The sequence below is a fragment of the Siphateles boraxobius genome, unplaced genomic scaffold (genome assembly GCF_051911475.1).
Source record: "Siphateles boraxobius isolate OS27281-9 unplaced genomic scaffold, OSU_SipBor_1 41, whole genome shotgun sequence".
Taxonomy (NCBI): Eukaryota; Metazoa; Chordata; class Actinopteri; order Cypriniformes; family Leuciscidae; genus Siphateles; species Siphateles boraxobius.
Genome location: NW_027509042.1, coordinates 10,558,338 through 10,577,537, shown reverse-complemented (window position 1 = coordinate 10,577,537; position 19,200 = coordinate 10,558,338). Strand labels below are relative to the sequence as shown.

At 39.7% G+C, this 19,200-nt stretch overlaps 1 protein-coding gene across 1 annotated transcript in view; it reads right to left on the bottom strand.

Moving 5' to 3' along the window:
• The window catches only part of col7a1 (collagen, type VII, alpha 1), a 72,705-nt gene that overhangs the window by 25,455 nt on the left and 28,050 nt on the right, over nt 1-19,200 (bottom strand). The window contains exons 44-77 of the mRNA XM_077198314.1: nt 19,110-19,154; nt 18,865-18,900; nt 18,691-18,735; nt 18,563-18,598; nt 18,426-18,461; nt 18,286-18,321; nt 18,024-18,095; nt 15,502-15,561; nt 9,445-9,480; nt 9,262-9,342; nt 8,722-8,757; nt 8,584-8,628; nt 8,424-8,495; nt 7,216-7,260; nt 7,088-7,123; nt 6,957-6,998; nt 6,792-6,872; nt 6,678-6,713; nt 6,344-6,379; nt 4,102-4,182; nt 3,972-4,007; nt 3,772-3,843; nt 3,609-3,653; nt 2,786-2,821; nt 2,666-2,701; nt 1,884-1,988; nt 1,694-1,759; nt 1,488-1,523; nt 1,307-1,342; nt 1,159-1,197; nt 1,039-1,074; nt 823-945; nt 370-579; nt 219-254 (exon numbers count right to left, since the gene is read on the bottom strand). Coding sequence (XP_077054429.1) covers nt 219-254; nt 370-579; nt 823-945; nt 1,039-1,074; nt 1,159-1,197; nt 1,307-1,342; nt 1,488-1,523; nt 1,694-1,759; nt 1,884-1,988; nt 2,666-2,701; nt 2,786-2,821; nt 3,609-3,653; nt 3,772-3,843; nt 3,972-4,007; nt 4,102-4,182; nt 6,344-6,379; nt 6,678-6,713; nt 6,792-6,872; nt 6,957-6,998; nt 7,088-7,123; nt 7,216-7,260; nt 8,424-8,495; nt 8,584-8,628; nt 8,722-8,757; nt 9,262-9,342; nt 9,445-9,480; nt 15,502-15,561; nt 18,024-18,095; nt 18,286-18,321; nt 18,426-18,461; nt 18,563-18,598; nt 18,691-18,735; nt 18,865-18,900; nt 19,110-19,154 — 1,905 coding nt within the window. The remainder of the gene's footprint in view (nt 1-218; nt 255-369; nt 580-822; nt 946-1,038; nt 1,075-1,158; nt 1,198-1,306; nt 1,343-1,487; nt 1,524-1,693; nt 1,760-1,883; nt 1,989-2,665; nt 2,702-2,785; nt 2,822-3,608; nt 3,654-3,771; nt 3,844-3,971; nt 4,008-4,101; nt 4,183-6,343; nt 6,380-6,677; nt 6,714-6,791; nt 6,873-6,956; nt 6,999-7,087; nt 7,124-7,215; nt 7,261-8,423; nt 8,496-8,583; nt 8,629-8,721; nt 8,758-9,261; nt 9,343-9,444; nt 9,481-15,501; nt 15,562-18,023; nt 18,096-18,285; nt 18,322-18,425; nt 18,462-18,562; nt 18,599-18,690; nt 18,736-18,864; nt 18,901-19,109; nt 19,155-19,200) is intronic.

Here is a 19,200-nt window from a genome sequence, read left to right as displayed (position 1 = left end):
TTATATTATGTTAAAAAAAATCAATTAATCGATTTGACAGCACTAGTTTGAACATACACCAAGCATCTAACTCAAGCAAAAACTACTGGACACTTCATGGCTGGTAAAAAATATATTTGTTCAAGAAAATGTATATATATGTTATATATATAAAAGTTCATGTTCATTAAATTTTGGACCTTGCATGAGAATGCATACATGATAGCAATGGTACTTACACCTTGCCCTCTGTCCCCTTTCTCTCCTTTTTCTCCCTGCAACAAAGACAAACTCATAATCTCATTTCTACAATAACTTTATATCAAGTGTCTTCTTTAATCAGCTGTTTATCCTCTACAAGTAACAAAATACCAATGCTCTTCTCTTTACCTTGTCCCCATGTCGTCCACCTTCTCCAAGTTCACCGGCTCGTCCTGGTACTCCAGGTATTCCTGGCTTTCCGGGTTCACCTGCCTGTCCTGGCGGACCCTCTGGGCCTCTCTCTCCAATTGCCCTGCCTGGAGGACCCTGTGGGCCAGGCGGCCCTTTCTCACCATGCTCTCCTTTCACACCTCGCTCACCTGGAAGACCTCGTGCACCCTGAAAACCAGTATGCAAAGAAGAGAGAACAAGGTTTAAAAAAGAAGAGGAGAGGGTGAGAGAGTGGAGAAATATGGAGAGTTGCTGGATGCTTTTAAACCAGAACTCATTTTCAGCACCATGGACAGCACCAATAGAGTTTTAGCATGCTCTTCATTGGATAAGGTCCTGTAACACACTACTGCAACTGTTGAAATACCACACATCACTCTGTCGCATACTGTATCCATGATTTTAACTCACATCTGCTCCTGCAGGGCCTCTAGGTCCGACATCTCCTTTATCGCCCCTCTTTCCCTCAGCCAGTTCATTGAACTTTGATATCAGATTGCTTCGGTCATCAACTAATAGTTTTAGTTCTCTGACCTAAAATGGACATTTTATGTAAATGATAGGAGAGAGAGTGACATGTACATCTACAAACAAACATGTCAATCTAGTTGATAAATTTCTCAGTACCTCAATGCCAAATTCTGAGAACGCTCTCTTCACATCCTGTGACAAAACCGGGGGAAAACAACATTAGTCATCTTGCTAGCCATGCATGTGTGACTCTGCATGCATGAGAATTTTCCTTACTGTTACAGTTCCTGGTTTGCCATCCTCTCCTGGATCACCCTGTCAGTCAGAAGAGTTGAATTATTACAGTCAGGTATGCTGAGAACTGCCTTATGTCAGCTCTGAGAGCAGCGACTACTAGAATACATATGCATAAAAATACACTCACCGCATCTCCTTTCAAGCCTGGTAGACCTCTTTCCCCCTACATAGGTCACATTATGACAACTTAATAATAAAAAAACACAACACAACCCACTCTCTTGCACACACACAGACACACACACACACACACACACACACACACACACACACACACACACACACACACACTTACTCTTACAACTTACTCTTGCTCCAGCAGTTCCTGGAACTCCAGGTACTCCCTGATTGATAGAAAACAATCCATACAATATATATATTTGGGCTATAATAAATTACTAAACAAGATTTTCACAGTTTTAGAAAAAAATATAAGTGGTGCTTTTTTCTCAAGTGCAAAAATACTAAGTCTCTAAAAACAAATTAAGAACCAGCCGTGGTAGAGGTTACTTACAGAGATTCCTGGAGGACCCTGGGGCCCTGGAATAGGCATTGCCGGCTCCCCTTTAACATAGACCACCTGGAAGAAATAGAGAAGGATAGAGATATACAGCCCTTTGCATAAATTAAGAAAATTCTTGTGGGATTAATAGAGTAGCAGAGTACTCTATTTATATTCAAACATTTGCACAACACAAACGCACAGGTCCTGGTGGTCCGACGTTTCCAGGAACTCCAGGGGGTCCAATGGGACCTTGCGGGCCAATAAGTCCTGCAATGCCCTGATCACCTTTTATCCCATCTCGACCCTGAGGAAGATTGAGAAACAGAGAGAGAGAGAGATGAGAGAAATAACCATGATCCAAATTAAATCCGTAATTAATGGGCATAAATTTGCACATCAAATAAACTCATCAGTGAAGAGTTTCTCCCATAAGGTTGCTGACTCATAATTACTGACTGCACTCAGCATAAAGCACAGGAAGGAGAGCATCCACGCATTTAAAATATGTAGAGAGTGTGTTTATATGTTTGTGAGTGTGTTTCTATGATTGAAAACATCCATTTAACAACAAATCTGATTTGGGCTGATGGGAATATTAGCTGTGCGAGACAGACAAAAAGCAAAAAGCGAGTAAAAAGGGCAGAGAGACATAATGGTATGGACTGAATAACAGAAAGCAACAAAATCTGAGTACATTTCAATTGAAATGTGGTCACAGGACGAAAACAGCAGGTACAGGCTTGGAGATAGCAGAGTACAAAATTGAATATTATCAGGCGACACTTTGAGGCCACATAGAGAATGAGAACCACAAATGGTAATAATAATCTTTTTCATAACATATGTGTAGGAAAAGTCAGAATGTACATTTTGAAGGTGTTATGTGGTGCCGAGTATGATAAGCTGTGATGGACTTGTGTTGTGAAAGGCAGGAAGAGAGTGAGAACAGGATGATCAGGAAGATAAGTACGAGAGACTCACGTCTCTTCCAGCGGCCCCCTGCTCTCCTTTGTCTCCCTGTGAGGGAAGCATAACCAGATTTAATCAGTGAGGCTAATTATCAACAATTACAATGTATTCATACAATAGATGTTCTATTACCTTTCGACCATCCTCTCCTGGCACGCCGTCCTCGCCCTGAAAAAGTTTGATAGAAAACGAGGCACTAAACACAGACATCTGGATGAGTGTGAGGCGCGATTTCATAATTTCTGTAATCAAGACTTCCTGTAATCAGCTCTTCCTGTTTTGGTATGAGAACTCTTGTAATTTTGTGCAGCTCATTCAAGCAGTAATTTCTCTTCTAAACGCTTCGTGCGACACGCAGCCATGTATTACAGATATATGACGGGTGCCATCCAGCCCAATATAGCTCCCGCAATTACCACAGCTGGTTCAGGGCTGTGATCAGTAAATCAGAAGAAACTGCAGGACGAGCGGGTTTTGCGTAAGCCCAGCTCCAGCGGCACAATCTATCTGAGTCAGGTTAACTGAACATTAGTACACGGCTGACTGAAATTCCTTACATAATTTAACTATAAAGCATATATTAGGGTGAGTTACCTCCCACTGAATGCTAATTAGGCTGCTAAGAGGGTGATTTATAATCAGCAGGATGGTTTAATTGTCTCATTTATGGAGGACAAGTGCTGTGGTGTGGTTACTAAACTGGAACGAGTGTTTGCGTACTGCATTCTTGATTGAGCTGACTTGATTGATAAAACATTTAAAAAAAACTCAGGATTTAAAGTACCAAGTACCAGCTTGGAAATTCATACATTCTACTCATATACAATGGAGTTGTTCAAAATATCAACAGTAAGGGGCTTGTGAGAATATGGTACATGCATATATTGCATGTACAGTAGATTCAAAGGTTTTTGAATAGATGTTGGGTTCTCATTCAGATAACAGTTTCACTTACAGCTTTTCCAAGCAGTCCTGGTTTCCCATCCTCCCCTGCTTTACCCTGAAATAAAACAAAACTTTATTTTTATTTTGACGTGATAACGGGCTTATGCGCCTGTGTGGGAATTTGTATGGGGAAATGATTTTCCCTAAACAAATTAAGCGATGATATTACTCACAGGTGTGCCATCAGTTCCTGGGGGACCAGGTGGTCCTGAAGGCCCCTGAGGCCCTCTTAGTCCCGGCAATCCCTAGGACACAACAATTTAATGTTTATTTATCCAGCATCAAAAGTTTCTGACTGAAAACTGGACTGATTTGTAGCCACCAATAGTGGCAACATCATGATACAAACATAGGGAGGAAAAGAAGTACTCACATCTCGTCCAGGATCCCCTTGTTTTCCTGGGTCACCCTACAAAACCAAAAACAATTAGGGAATGATTCAAACTGATTGAGGATTCTTTCAATATCAGCCTGATGCAAGGCTGATCATGAAGTGATCTGACCCGTAATCCGGGAGCTCCAGGAAGACTAGGTTTCCCATCCTGACCGGGTCGTCCATCCAATCCAGCCACTCCTCTTTCTCCCTGCACATGCATATGCACATGTACGTGAAACAATCAAAATTAGCTGTGACACACATATTATACATGCATACAAAAACTCTGCATCACTGTCAAAAACAAATTTTCAAACCAGCATTGGGTTGTCACCAACTTGAATGAATAATAATGAAAATGGGTTGACTGATAGATCCAATCTTTGTCATTAACAACACTACACATGTGCATGCCATAGGCAGCAATCATCGGCTTAATGCAATAATTAATGATGCCCCGCCTAAAAACCTACAAAATGATTATGAAAGGAACAGAGATCAAAAGGATCAATTACTGGAGATGAGAACTGGTACACAAGTATACGTCACAAGGGTCAGACACAAACTAATTTACTAGACGTATTCTCTGACAGGAAACAGAAAGCTGCAACATTGTTTACAATATTTCTCGAGACATCAGTAAAATCTTGTTTTCTCATTTCCTCCCACTGCGAAACAAAGCCTTGTTTAAATCCTGAGGCACAAATAGTAAACAAAGATTAAACAGTCTTGCAGACAGCCAAAAACTAATAATTGCAGCGATAGTGAGACCTGCTATTTAAAACCCCAAGAGGTAAAACCTGACATAATGAAGTGTGTCACAGCCGCTGCAGTATAGAGAGATCCATGACTAAGCAGTTATATTTATACTTTACACTGATGATTAGTGCAGACAGCATTACCATTTCAGCCATTTTTCAGCTGTCATCCACTGTATGGCACTTACTTAAAATATTGTCATTGCTGTACTCTAAAATAGAATGATTTTGCAAAGAAGCTTACATCTGCCTTTGAAGAAATATTTAAGAAAGCGCCTTGTTTTGCAGACCATGATGGTAATAGAGGAAAGTGATTAGACATAGCAATCCATTTAAAATAAAATTAACTTACATTTAATTGATCCATCTATAAATAAAATCCATTGCAGGTTACGTGCCACTTGGAACTTGCTTTTTGTTAAAAGTTACTTTATAAATATTTTTATTCAGCAATGACGCATTCTGATCAAAGTAACATTCAAAACTTTACATAAGCCACTTCTCCACCGTCAGCCAGAAGGTTTTTAAAGAGCAGTAAGAAACGGTTCCAGTTCATTTCCAATTGAGCTTGGTTCGGCACGGCATATCCGTATACAAAATTTATATATGTAAATATATAATTTATTTAAAATTGTTAAAAAAAAAAATTGTATTGCATTTTTTATCAAATAAATGCAGCCTTGGTGAGCATAAAATACTTTTTTCAAAAACATTAAAAAAAAATCTTACCGACCCCAAAATTACGTTACGGTGGTGTATATAATATACAAATGCAAAGATTGTTAGCTCTGTTCCATTATTTAGCAACTTTTGGATAAGTGCTTTGCTCAATAGTGATTAAGCCAGATAATGATCTTAGTAATTAGGGCTGGGGAAAAAAATCATTCCCAGATGCATTTTAATACTTTTACTGAACAAATTTGTATTTACTTAATTTTAGTTTTTTAATTGAAATAGGTAAACTGTAAAAATTACAGGCAAGGGTTGTAAAATATTTGCCACACTCATTTGACATTTTTCACAAACATGACATAAAAAGAATATTTTGTGTCCTTCTGGAGCTAAAGAAACAACAGCCTATTCACGCCTGTCAAATCCAAACATAGAACCCTTAAGCAACCCATAACTTCCACATATGTTGAGAAGAGCAAAGCGAACCACTAGGTCTACTGCATTATTTATTTAAAATGATTTGCAGCTGAAAGGCATAGCTGAAAAATTGATGCATCACATATTGTTTTGTAATCACATCATAATTCCCTGAATCAAAATTTAAATGGACCCATGAAGTGTCCCATGTATAAAACTGAACCAGTAGCCTTTGCATTAAGATTCAGAGATCTTAAACCACAAAGCTCCTGTCAGGGATATCAGGACTTGTCACTCATAAACACAAGATTTAAAAATAAAATAATGTGTTGTGCTAAATATGTTTTTTATTTAATGTCTTGTGGTCATGTTAATGATCTCACAAAAGAGTGTTTGGTGTTGTTTTGGGACAGGAGGGTCGAACGCTTCCTTCCTCTGGAAATCTACAGCCTGGACACAGTAGCCAGGAAACTAAAGACAACAAGATGTCCCACAGTAAACAGAGAAACCCGGCTCTCTTACCTTTTCTCCTGGACTGCCCCTATCACCTGGGTCACCCTTGAAGAAACAGAAAGTAGAATGAGAGACTGGTATAGAAAGTAATGACAAATTACTTAATAAAGTGAAAATTAATAAAGTGAGGTTCAACAGATTTAATGACAATTCAGTTATCTGAATGTTTAGAAAGAAACCAGTTGTATAATGCATTGTCACTGCCCTAAGCTCTACTGTGAGTATATCACTATATTTACAGTCAGTATGTACGTGGCCATAGAGACACAAACAGCTACACAAACATATTAAAGAAATTTGTAAATGGCTAAAAGGCGCAAAAGCACAAAAGAGAGGTACTTACTCTGGCTCCTGGTAGACCACGCTGCCCATCAGAACCCTAATAAAACAAATAGTTTCAGATACAAATCCTATTACTCTCAATAACACATACTGTTTGATCTCCATGCTGACTTACGCTTGGTCCTGCAGGGCCTGAAGCTCCTCCTTCACCCTTTTGACCTTTAGCCCCATGCTCTCCTGGGTCACCTGCCTCTCCCTAGTGTTAGAACGAGTATCACAATGACAAAATCAGAATATGTGTGATAGACAGAATTGAAAGACTATGAACATTTTACAGTACCTTTTCTCCTCTTTCACCTTTCAGCTGTTTCTCTCCAGTTGTCTAACAGAATAAACAAAGACAAAAGATTTTAAAAACAACTACTTATATAAGGGGGGTAGTGAAAAGATATAATGATGATAAAAACATACCACATCTCCGGCCGGCCCAGGGGGACCTTGTATTCCCTATAATTACCCATAATGAAGATAGTTAAATGACAATTTCATTGTTTGTGTGGTGGTCCAAACATTTGTGATACAAGTTTTTAATCTTTCACCTGCTCGCCCTTTTGGCCTCTTGGTCCGTTGGGGCCTGGGGTACCCTGTGCAAAACAAAACTCTGATCACATGACCAGACAAAGAAACCAATAATCTTTTTAACCCAACAGTGCTAAATACATCGCAGTAGTGATCTGTTGTTTTTTTATTTGGAGGCTAGGTTGATGTTTTTAACTCTATGGTTAAGGGTGTGCGATATAGCTAAACAATTTATCACAATATAATGTTTCATATCATTCGGTGGCTTATGGGTGTTCTCATTGGCTGCATGTTCATTTTGTTTTGTGTTAGCACATGGCTTGTGATTTGTTTTACTGGCCATGAGCTTGTTTTAGTCATGTTTGGTGTGAGCACACGGCTTGTCATGTATGTTTCCTTGTGCCATGTGCTCTCCTGTTGATTGTCTAACCCCGCTCATCTTGTTACCTGATTATTTATTCATTTGCCCCACCTGTCCTCCCTCGTTACCCTCTTTTGTTTGGTCAGGTCAGGTCAGGTGAAAGTCAAGTCAAGTGTCATTTATAAAGAAAAAAAAATGTATTAAAATTTTTTTTTTTAAATAAGTGTGAGTTTTTTCCTATATCTTGAAACTTTTAGTTTTATAAATAGGGGTAATCTTTGAAGGATAAACAAATAATGTTTTGGTTATCACATTAAAAATAACATTTAAATATGATAATATTTGAGTTTTGAAGTGCTGGAAAAAGATGTGTGACATATTGAGGGCTATATCGAAAATGTTTTATATCGTTACCGACAATGGTGTACCGTCGATAAATACCAATACCGTTTTATCGCCCAGCCCTATGTATGGTTGTAGAGAAATCTCATTAAACAATAAGATTTTAGTTTGGGGTCATGGGTCTGAATACATTGAACTCTTAGTACCACTGGTCGCTATATACAAGGAACTATATGATAAAGCGGCGACAAATAAAGGATGTAACGAAAATTATATGCCATTAATTTGCGGACAGAATGGAATTATATATATTCCAAACCTTGAACAACTTGAGGGTGAGTAAATGATGACAGAATTTTCATTTTGGTGAATGCATGTGAATGAGTGCAATTGTCTTTCATTCAGGAATAAAATCCAGACTGAGTATAAATAATTTGGGTTCAACAAGAAACTTTTCAAATATTTAGTTAAGCGTGACCAAGCCTTAATTCTGATGTAATACATTTAGGCAGCCATATGTCTTACATTTCGTCCATCTTCGCCCGGATCACCCGTATCTCCTTTTGGCCCAGGTTGACCTGATTGACCTGGTAAACCCTTAAATATTAAAGGAACGCTGTTAGGATGTGGCTGGAATACAAGTTACAATGATTTGTAGCATCACATAACAAATCTGCATACTCACTCTTAGACCTCTCTCCCCTGGTTTACCTGGCAACCCTGATTCTCCCTGAAAGACAAGAGAAACAGAGCAACATTACATACAATAAACACAAAAATACTCACAAAAAGGGAAAAGAAATAGGGAAAAAAATTAACATACTGAAATACCATCCTCTCCTTTGTCTCCTTTTAGTCCCTATAAAAAAACAAAACAAGAGATAAGACTTCATGAAAATATGAAATCTTATGTATGCACTGTTACAAGAACAGTTTACCAAATCTTATTTACAAAAATTAATTACACTTTCATAAATAAAGATACAATTCCATATTTCTGAGGCTACAGGTGCACATACAGTGTCTTTAATTGAGTGTGGAGTAGCATCTGAAGACACCTATTACCTTGACTACTTGTTACTTCTCTGAGAAAGAAAGATGTTAGAAGAAAAACAAGAAAGAGTTAAATGTTAAAACAAATTTAAAAAAAAAACTGAATAGTCAGAGCTGATAAAGTAGAGAGAGATAGTAAAAGTAGTAACTTTCAGAAAGACCTAATATGACAGAAACGCATAACCCCCCAAAAACTATTATATGTTCTGTTAACATAGTAAATGGTAAATAATGACTATTGTTTGCCGATGAAGTTGTTAGAAGCAGCATTAAGGCCTGTATTCATGTATAAATGTGTGTAGACTCTCACATCTTTCCCTCTGGGGCCCATGGGCCCCTGTGAACCAGGATTGCCTGCCTCCCCTCTCTCCCCTGAGTCACCTTGACTGCCCTAGAGTCACACAGAGAAAAGAGGGCGAGCAATGTATGACAACTTATTCAGGCTAATGCGGAGTCAATGGAATGAGAGAGACAGTTTAAGGGCCCACTTTACCTTCGCACCAGGTTTTCCAGACAATCCAACGAGACCCTGAATAAATAAATAAACAGCTATTGAAGAATTCAGTGTGTTTTTTTTCTTATTGTTAGGATTAGGGAAATGTAGATGTGCTATCTATTTCTGGTTTCTTTAAACTTTATACTGCTCTATTCAAATACAGTTACAGAACTATACAGTTCGACATTCGTAATTTTATTATGCAATTGCAATTGTTTTTCTTTCATGCATTTATTTGCACAATGAAATGTGATTAGTCTTCTTCCACTGCAAATATGGAGTCACTTTGTGTTGATTCTCATGGAAAAAAGACAAAAAACAAGAAGTGACATTTAGATTTTTACATTTATGCAATTAGCAGACAATTCTATCCAAAGTGACAAAAGAGGCACAAAAGCAATTCGTAAAGTACCCAACAATTCTTGTAATATATAATGTCAGGTTTATTAGCTAGACTAGGAATATGTTGAATGTTATGACTACTAATACAGCAGTTATACTAGTTATGACTACTACTACTACGGCATTTCATTTCCACAGAACAAAAGCCCTGAAACCGAAGCTTTACTGCTATACTTTTACTGCCTTCCATGCTCTGGTATTTAATAATAATAATAAATAATAATACATTTTATTTATAACGCACTTTTCATCGAAGGATCTCAAAGTGCTACAGGTTAAAAACAATGAAATATAAGCAGTTATTTGGAAATAAAACATCTAAAAGGTATCAAAAGCTTTGCTAAAAAGAAATGTCTTAAGGCCCTTTTTAAAACAGTCAGTGGATTGAGGTGCCCTCAAGGTGTCAGGGAGGGCATTCCACAGACGTGGGGCAGCAGCGCAAAAGGCCCTATCTCATATTTTCCTAAGTCTGGTTCTTGGTATATGAAGGAGGTTTGAGTGAGTTGAGCGGAGGGAACGGGTTGTGTTTTGTGGGTTGATAAGTTCTTTGAGGTGGGGGGGGGGCATGTCCATGGATGCATTTATGTGTGAGGAGGGAAACCTTGTACTCAATCCTGGAGGAAATGGGAAGCCAGTGGAGTGAGTGAAGAATGGGGGTAATGTGCTCATGTTTCCGCACTCTCATCAGGATCCTAGCTGCAGAGTTTTGGATGTACTGAAGCCTCTGCAGACTCTTTCTAGGAATCCCAATGAGAAGTGTGTTGCAGTAGTCCAGTCTGGAGGAGACAAAGGCATGTACCAGCTTTTCAGCATCTGAGAGGGAAAATAGCGGAGTTTTGAGATGTTTCGGAGGTGGTAGAAAGAAGTTTTGCATAGGTGTTTACTATATATGGGCTTCGAAAGTGAGTTGGGGGTCCATTTTTACACCAAGATTAGTGACTGTTGGTGAGAGGGGGATGTTGGTGCCAGAAAATGTGATGCTAGTTATGGATGATGATTTGATCTGGTGAGGAGTGCCAACCAGGATGGCTTCAGTTTTGGAACTATTGAGTTGAAGGAAATTGTGCTCCATCCATACGTTTATCTCCTCCAGAGTTTTGATGGGGATGACTGTGAGGGTGGGGTTTCAGCTGTGGCATTTACATAAAGCTGTATATCATCGGCATAGCAGTGGAATGAAATTTTGTGACGACTGATGATTTGGCCAAGGAGAGTGGGGTAGAGGATGAAGAGGATGGGGCCAAAGACTGACCCTGGGGGACACCACCAATAACTGTGTGTGGATTTGATTTGCAGTAGCCCAGGGAGATGTATTCTGTCCGGTTTGTGAGGTATGATCTGAACCGAGGGCAGTGTCATTTAGTCCAGTAGTGAGGTGGAGCCGGTTTAAAAGAATGCCATGGTCGACACTATCAAATGCAGCAGAAAGGTCCAGGAGGATGAGGAGGGATGGAGAGCCAGCATCGGAAGATATGAGGAGGTCGTTTGTGACTCTGACTAGGGCAGTCTCTGTGCTGTGGGCGGAGCGAAAACCCGACTGGAATTTTTCAAAGAGGTTTCAAAGATGTTTGAGATGGTCCTGAAGGTAGGTGGCAACTGCTTTCTCAAGGACTTGAAATGGGCCTGTAGTTGGATAGGACTTCGGGATCAAGAGTGGGTTTTTTGATTAGTGGAGTAATAATGGCATTTTTTAAAACAAGGGGAACGTGACCAGTTTGGAGAGATTTATTTATAACAGTGGTGATCAGGGGACTTAGGACAGTGATATGGGTTTTTACCAGGGAGGTTGAGAAAGGGTCCAGGGGGCAAGTCGAGGATTTCATCTTCCTGATGATGTTCTGCACCTCTTTGGATGAAACCTTGGGAAAGAGGTTTAAGGGTTTGGAGACAGTATATTTTGGGGGAACTGTTTGGGTGGGAGGACCCGAAAGGGCAGAGCGAATATGTGCAGTTTTTGATATGAAGAAGTCCATGAGTTTATTGCACTGCTCTTCTGTAGTGGCAGTAAGTGAGGGAGATTGTGGTTTGAGAAGATGGTTGATAGTGAAAAAAAGCTGCTTGGAATTTCCTGGGCTGTTTCTGATGGCATCGGAGTAAAACTGTGACCTTGCCTCTTTCATGGACTGTGCATATTTTTGTTGTTGCTCCCGATAAATTTGTTTGTGGACAGTGGGACCAGAGGCTCTGAAACGCCGCTCAAGGACCCGCCATGCTGGCTTCATCTTACGAAGCCCATCTGTGAACCAGGGTGCTGAGCGGGTGAAGGTGACTGTTCTTGTTTTAACAGGGGCATGGAGGTCCAGGAGGCTGCTCAGATGGCTGTTGTCGTAGTCCACCGCTTCGTCGGCTGATGAAAAGTGTGTGGAAAGATGCTGAAAGTCTGCTGCCAAAAGTTCTGGGTTTATGTTTTTTAGTTTCCTGAAACAGATATTCCGCTTAGGCTTGGAGAGGCTAGCTGGAGATGGCAAATCCATAGAAATGGCCTTGTGATCAGACACACCTAGGTCATACACCTGCAGGTTGGTGAGAGGGGCAGAGTTAGTAATGACCAGGTCCAAGTAGGGATGGGACGATTACCGGTTTCACTATAAACCACGATAAAATGTACTGACGGTTAGTAATATCGTTTCAAATTCAATTATCATTAAAACCGTGTTTGATTATCGCGATTTTAATAACTCACTATAAATCCTGTCCAGCCAGCAACAGTCTGACGCAGGCGCGCAATGTTTTTTTTTTTTTTTTTTTTTTTGAGAAGGAATGGCGGAAGGCAGTGACCGTGTTCGGGAGATTTTTCAGCCTTTTAAGAGGACCAAATCTGAGGTGTGTTTATATTTTGGCATTTACAAAAATCCTGGGGGAAACTTAATCGAGGATGGTCAGTGTCTCTGCAAAACATGCACATAAAAAAGTCGCTGTGATAGGGGTAAACACTTCAAATCTGTGAGTCGTCCTTTGTGACCATCATCCACTGTTGTAGCGAACGCAAGGCATGTTAACTTTGACCTCAATACTAAAACTACGTCTGGGAAATAATTGGGCACAAAATGTTGTTTTGAGTTGAAATATTTTATCTCACTCACTTGAAATAAACTTGAAGCTTCCGCGAAGAAAAGTTCGCAGCAATAAGTGGCTTTGAGCCAAAGACGAACGAACAAGTTCAAACAAGACTATTAAGAGTGACATTTAAGAGATAATAATGTATATTCATTGTACACTTATAACACAGATTTTTTTACCACATAATTACGGCACATATTGAATAGAGATTAATGTCTCTATTATTACTGTTAAATCCATTTTGTAAAGCGTAAAAAACTCGTCCGGACAAGATGATCACAACAATATTATCAAATTTTGTAACAATAAATCAACTCTGATTTCATTTTCAATACAATCAAAAACGGAGACGCAAGAAGAAGTTGTATTTGAATGAAATGAGCGCACGTCCGTTGTGATATACATGGATGTGCGCTGAGTTATTATAAGGAAGGAAATGGCACAGAATAGAATCTTGCTTTAAAAAGAGCATTTAGCTGCTCGTTTTATTTGTTGTTTGTTGATTCTCAAATATAAAACTTTTTGAAATGTTTTCAGTCTGAGCATCACTTCTTGTTTAACACTTTCATCTTGTTTTAACAAAACCGTGATAATATTGATAATCATGATAATTTCGGTCACTATAATCGTGATATGAAATTTCCATACCGTCCCATCCCTAGGTCCAAGGTATGCCCCCTGGTGTGTGTTGGGACACTAACAAGTTGTTTTAAGTTAAAACAGTCCAGTAGCTGTAGAAATTCAGCAGCAAAACGGCAGGAGGGGGAGTCAACGTGGATGTTCATATCACCCAAAATTATAACATTGGCGGAGGATGTGCAGAAAGTTGTGAGGAGATTTAACTTCTCAGTGATAAATAATGGGGTTGGTTTTGGTGGTCGGTAGATGAGGAGGAACAGCACAGGGGAAGGGGACTTGCATTTAAATGCAAGGCACTCAAATGAAGATAGTTCAGGTAATGGTTGCAAAGATAGCTCCAGATCGATGCGATGGATGACTGACAGGCCGCCACCACGCCCTGTGCTGCGAGCTTTCAGAAGATAGCTATATCCTTGGGGACAGCTCTCATTTAAAGAAGAGAAGGTATTTGGTAGGTGCCAGGTCTCTGTGATGCACATATAATCCAGACATTTATCCAGGATATGGTCATGAATGAGGCAGGATTTGTTTGTAATAGACTGTGCATTTAAGAGTTCGATTTTGCTACTTGATGATGCAACAAATCTTTGCACTGGCCGTAGCAGACTGAAGTCCACTCCACGTTTCCCATTCAGCTCACTGAGAGGTGTTGCCATGGAGACGTCCACACTACTTAACCGGTGGGAGACAGCACTCTGATGACGTGTGCGTGGAGCGACAGTTTGCATTGCTGACCAGAGAGCCGGGATGGTAAGACTTGTCTGTGGGCAGAAAAACTTTCTGCGGGAACTTCTATGGATACAACACGGACGGCGGATAAGTCCAAGTTGTTTAATCACTGCAGTGCACGCTGGAGTGAAGAAACTGTTTAGATTCATCAGCTGGTTGACGGAATAACTCAACATAGTGGTGGTGCCGATGGCGGCGTGAAAGCAACGCCGATGAATGATTTCAGGCTTCCTAGATGCACTTCACGATGGCATGAACAAACTGAGTCCAGGAGGAGACTTTTCCGCCTGCGGTAGCAGCGGCGATGACCAGTTTCAGGGAGACTCCGAGCAGGTGTTTTGCTAGTGGCAGCAGGTAGGCCACAGCTAGACCCGAAAGCTACCTGATACCTAACCAGAAAAGGTCACAATTCCGTGGTGCAGAAAGTAAACGTTATTTAAAAGGTTCACTGGTCGGTGGCGCGGAAAGCAACGTTATTTAAAAGGTACACTGGCTGGTGGCGCAGATTGCTTAAAAACTTGACTATTTTGGCACGACTGGAGAAGCGGCGAACAGACAGCCCCAGCGTCCTCTCCGTCAGTCCCTTCCAAACGTCAGTCCCTTCCTAAATTTCCATCTGCAAATGCAAATCTAGTGTAGGCTTGCAGCAGTAGTCAGTGTTACCGGTGTTACACGGTGTTCAGTCGTACACCGATTACATTACTTGGCCATTTCGGCACTTCCCACATTGTCGTTTTGCTTTTTTATAGAAATAAAAAACATTTAGTTAAGTTGGACAACGGACACAAACTGAAAGCATCTGGTCTGCTCCATACAGTACGAGCTTCAGAGTCGCAGCACAGTGCAGCAGGAGTCAGATTTCACTTATCACGTGAAGAGAGTAAGGAGAGATGACTGACAAGATGGTGGCAAAGGATTTGGTGCGCAACATATCCTGAATACATGTTATCATGAATTTTGAAAGTGAAGTAAAAAGCGAGCATGCATTCAAAAGAGATTTTGATACCCCGCATACAGATAACGGCTCCTTGATGGCCGCAAATTATAGGCCTATATACACAGAATACGCGTGATCTCAAATTTATAAGTGAATATGAAAAGTGAGCACGCATTCAAAAGCAATCCCCCACCACACCACCCCATGTGTTATAGGTAATACCGGTGTTGTCACAAGTTTATATACCGAACATTTACTCACTGTGAAAGTCATGAAGACAAACTTACCCGATCGCCCTGGTCCCCTTTAGATCCGGGTTGGCCGGGCTCTCCTGCTCCAGGGGCACCCTGAGGGACAGATTAGAAAGGTTCAATAATGCTGTTTCACAATTTCAGTTGCACCTTGAAATTAATCTTATGAATCCATTTCTGAAAAATAAGAGTTTTTGGGCCCCTATTTTAACTATCTGAAACACGAGTATCAAACATGAAACGCAAGTAACTTTGTGGGCGGATCTCTGTACCCGACGCAAATCTAAAATCTTGGGTTGGTCTGAAGTAGCTACATTACTCATAGGTGTGGTTTGCGTGTAACATACAATAAACCAATCAGAGAGTCATCTCACATTCCCTTTAAAAGCAGATGCGCTTGTTGCTATTATAATGGTGGATTTGCCAGACTCATGCCAGGAGCGGTTCACAGCCGAGGAGACCGACGTTCTCGTCAGGGCCGTAAAAGACAGAGAGGTGACATTGTATGGGAATGGGAGAAACCCGCCCAAATTAGCTTCGGTTAACAGGTGTATAATATTTGGGTAAATGTGTAAGCTAGATTTATGAGCTTACACATGTGTAAGCCTATTTTTTCACATCTTCATGGACACCACAATGATTTCCCTTGTGTGGTAACATTTTTCCTTGTAATTGTTTGTAGAAAATTATGTATGGTTTGCAAATATGGGAACTGCTACGTCTGTGTAAATGAGAGAAGCAAAGTGTATGCGCCTTGTGCACACGCTACATTATGGCCAAGTATGCGCCCTTAAAATAGCTGAATAATGCGCCACTGACATTAGACTAGGTTTTTCTTGGTCTGTGGCGGAATCGTTTTCTGAAACTGCAAAATAGCACCTCCTCTTTTCGCTGAGCCACCCCCGGGAGCACAAGTTCATTCCCTAATTTACCGATGTACATCTGTGGAAGGAAAAGTCCACTGTGCGTAGGGTGCAAAATAGGAATGATACATGCGTCAGTGTACAAATTCAATTATGCTGGGTGCAAGATAGGGCCCTTTATTTCACAAGTCTGTGTGATCACCATAAACAAACTCAACATACAGTTGTGGTCAGAATTATTGGAAGCCCTGGTAAATATGATCATTGATGTTCAAATGAATCAAATCTGCATTGTATATTCTTTTGATCTTTCATTTAAAAATTTCACAAAAATCTAACCTTTCATTGAAGTAAAATAATTGAAAGTGGGGGATAAATCCCATTATGAAATAAATGTTTTTCTCCAAAACACGTTGGCCACAATTATTGGCACCCTTTCATTAAATCCTTTTTGCAACCTCCTTTTGCCAAGATAACAGCTCTGAGTTTTCTCCTATAATGCCTGATGAGTTGGAGAACACCTGATAAGAGATCAGAGAGCATTCCTCCAAAAGGAATCTCTCCAGATCCTTCAGATTCCCAGTTCCATGTTGGGGCTTCTTCTCTTCAGTTCAACCCATTTATTTTCTATAGCGTTCCGTTCAGGGAAATGGGTAGGCCATGGCAGAAGCTTCATTTTGTGCACAGTGACACATTTTTGTGTTGATTTTGGTGTTTGTTTTGGATCCTTGTCCTGAATGAAGATCCAACCACTGGCCATTATAAGATTTCAAGCAGAGGCTGGTTTAGATTTTCAAGCTGTTACTATTTGCTAGAATCCATGATACCATGTATCTGAACAATTTGTTCAGGACCTCCTGCAAAAAAAAAGGCCCACAACATTAAAGATCCAGCATTATAGTATATTTAACTGTGGATATGGGATACTTTTTTATCTGTTTGCACCAAACCCATCTGGGTCTTGCAGCCAAAAAGCTTTTTTTGTTGTTTTTGTTTCATCTGACCATAGAATCCCGTTCCTTCTGAAGTTCCAGTCGTATCTGACAACTGAATATGCTGGAGTTTGTTTTAGGATGAGCGAGGGGGATTTTTCTTTAAACCCTCCCAAACAACGTGGTGATGTAGGGGTTGCTTACATTTTTTTTTTCATTTTTTTTTTTTAGCTTTCTGACCCTAAGACTCAACTAATCTCTGCAATTGATCTGTGATCCTTGGAGACTCAGAACTACATTCTTTGGTCTAAATCATTGTGATGGCCTTTTTGTTTCCTCATATCTAAACTCCTGTGAAACAAGTCATAGCTAGACAATTTCATGTTCCTAGTCACTCTGGTGTTCTAAAAAATAGGAATATTTATGGGAATATACATCAGAGATATTTTACTCATAAACAATTCTAGGGGTGCTAATAATTGTAGCCAACATGTTTTGGAAAAAAAACATTTATTTCATAATGTGATTTTTCCCCAATTTTTAATTATTTTACTTCAATGAAATGTTAGATTTTTCCACTTTTTTATGAAAGATCAAAAGGATAATCAATGCAGATTTATTTTTACAGCCATCTTTGATCATATTTATCAGGGGTGCCAATAATTCTGACCAAAACTGTAAGTGTAATTTTAAAATGTCGTCACTATCTCATAAGAACAGGCGGTTTCCCAGATGAACACCTTCATTCATTCACAAAACTCACCCTTTCCCCTTTTTGTCCTGCATCTCCTTTATCACCTTTAGCACCATCAGGACCTCCAAAGCCTCTTTCACCCTAAAAGAAGAAATAGAAGAGAGTTAAAATGGTTGAAGTTTTGAATGGAACTTTGGCATTAAAAATCAGATTTTGCTGGTTTTGTACCATCTAAATGTCAGTATAAAAAAAAGATTTAGACTTAAGAATGAAATGGAAATACTGTTATCTGACACAGACAAAGTCTCTGCATTGTTCTCAAAAGTCATACCCGCTCTCCTTTTCTCCCAAATGAACCTGGACCCTGCTAAAAAAAAAAAAGCCACAGTGAAGAACGTCACTATCAAGAGGACAATTACAAATGCATGAAAATATCATATACATTTTAAAACATGAAAAGTCTGATCTTACACTGCTTCCTGGTTCCCCCTTTGCACCCTCTGTGCCCTTATAGCAAACAGAGACACATAAATTCATATATACTTACATATACATATATATATATATGCAAGATTAATGCTGTTTGTTGAGCTGACGTCTTGACTTACCTTCTCTCCAGGAAGGCCATTGCTCCCTGGCAAACCCTGAGGGCACGTATAAATAATTTACATCATGCATGTACACTCATGCATTTTCACATGGCTTGTGCCTTATCATGGTTTGTGCAGCCACTCACCCTCAGTCCTTGAGGTCCAGGGGGGCCTGCTGAACCTTTATCTCCCTAACATACAAACAAAAACAGATACAAACAAGTACAGTATTACCCACAGCCATCTTATAAAAAAAAAAATATATATATATATATATCTATCCTATATCCATATCTATCTTAAGTAGCTTAAGGGCTCACCTTTTCTCCTGCTGGACCTGAAAGGCCTCGTTCACCCTATAAACATCCAAATTATACAAAGAATGATATCAAAATAAAATCACACTCATTTAAATTGTTGTACTATCTTTGTTAGAGGTGAATTAAATGACTTAGCACACATGACATTCAAAACAAGGCAGAAGAACGATGCCATAATGAATATGGTACAAATGTGGATACATTGATAGAGAGATGTTTCAGATCATGTGTAGACACATACTCACCGTGGCTCCATCTGAACCAGGAGCTCCAGTCTGTCCTCGGTCACCCTGAAGGAACAATAAAAAACAAAACTTCATCAACTGATTCATAGAT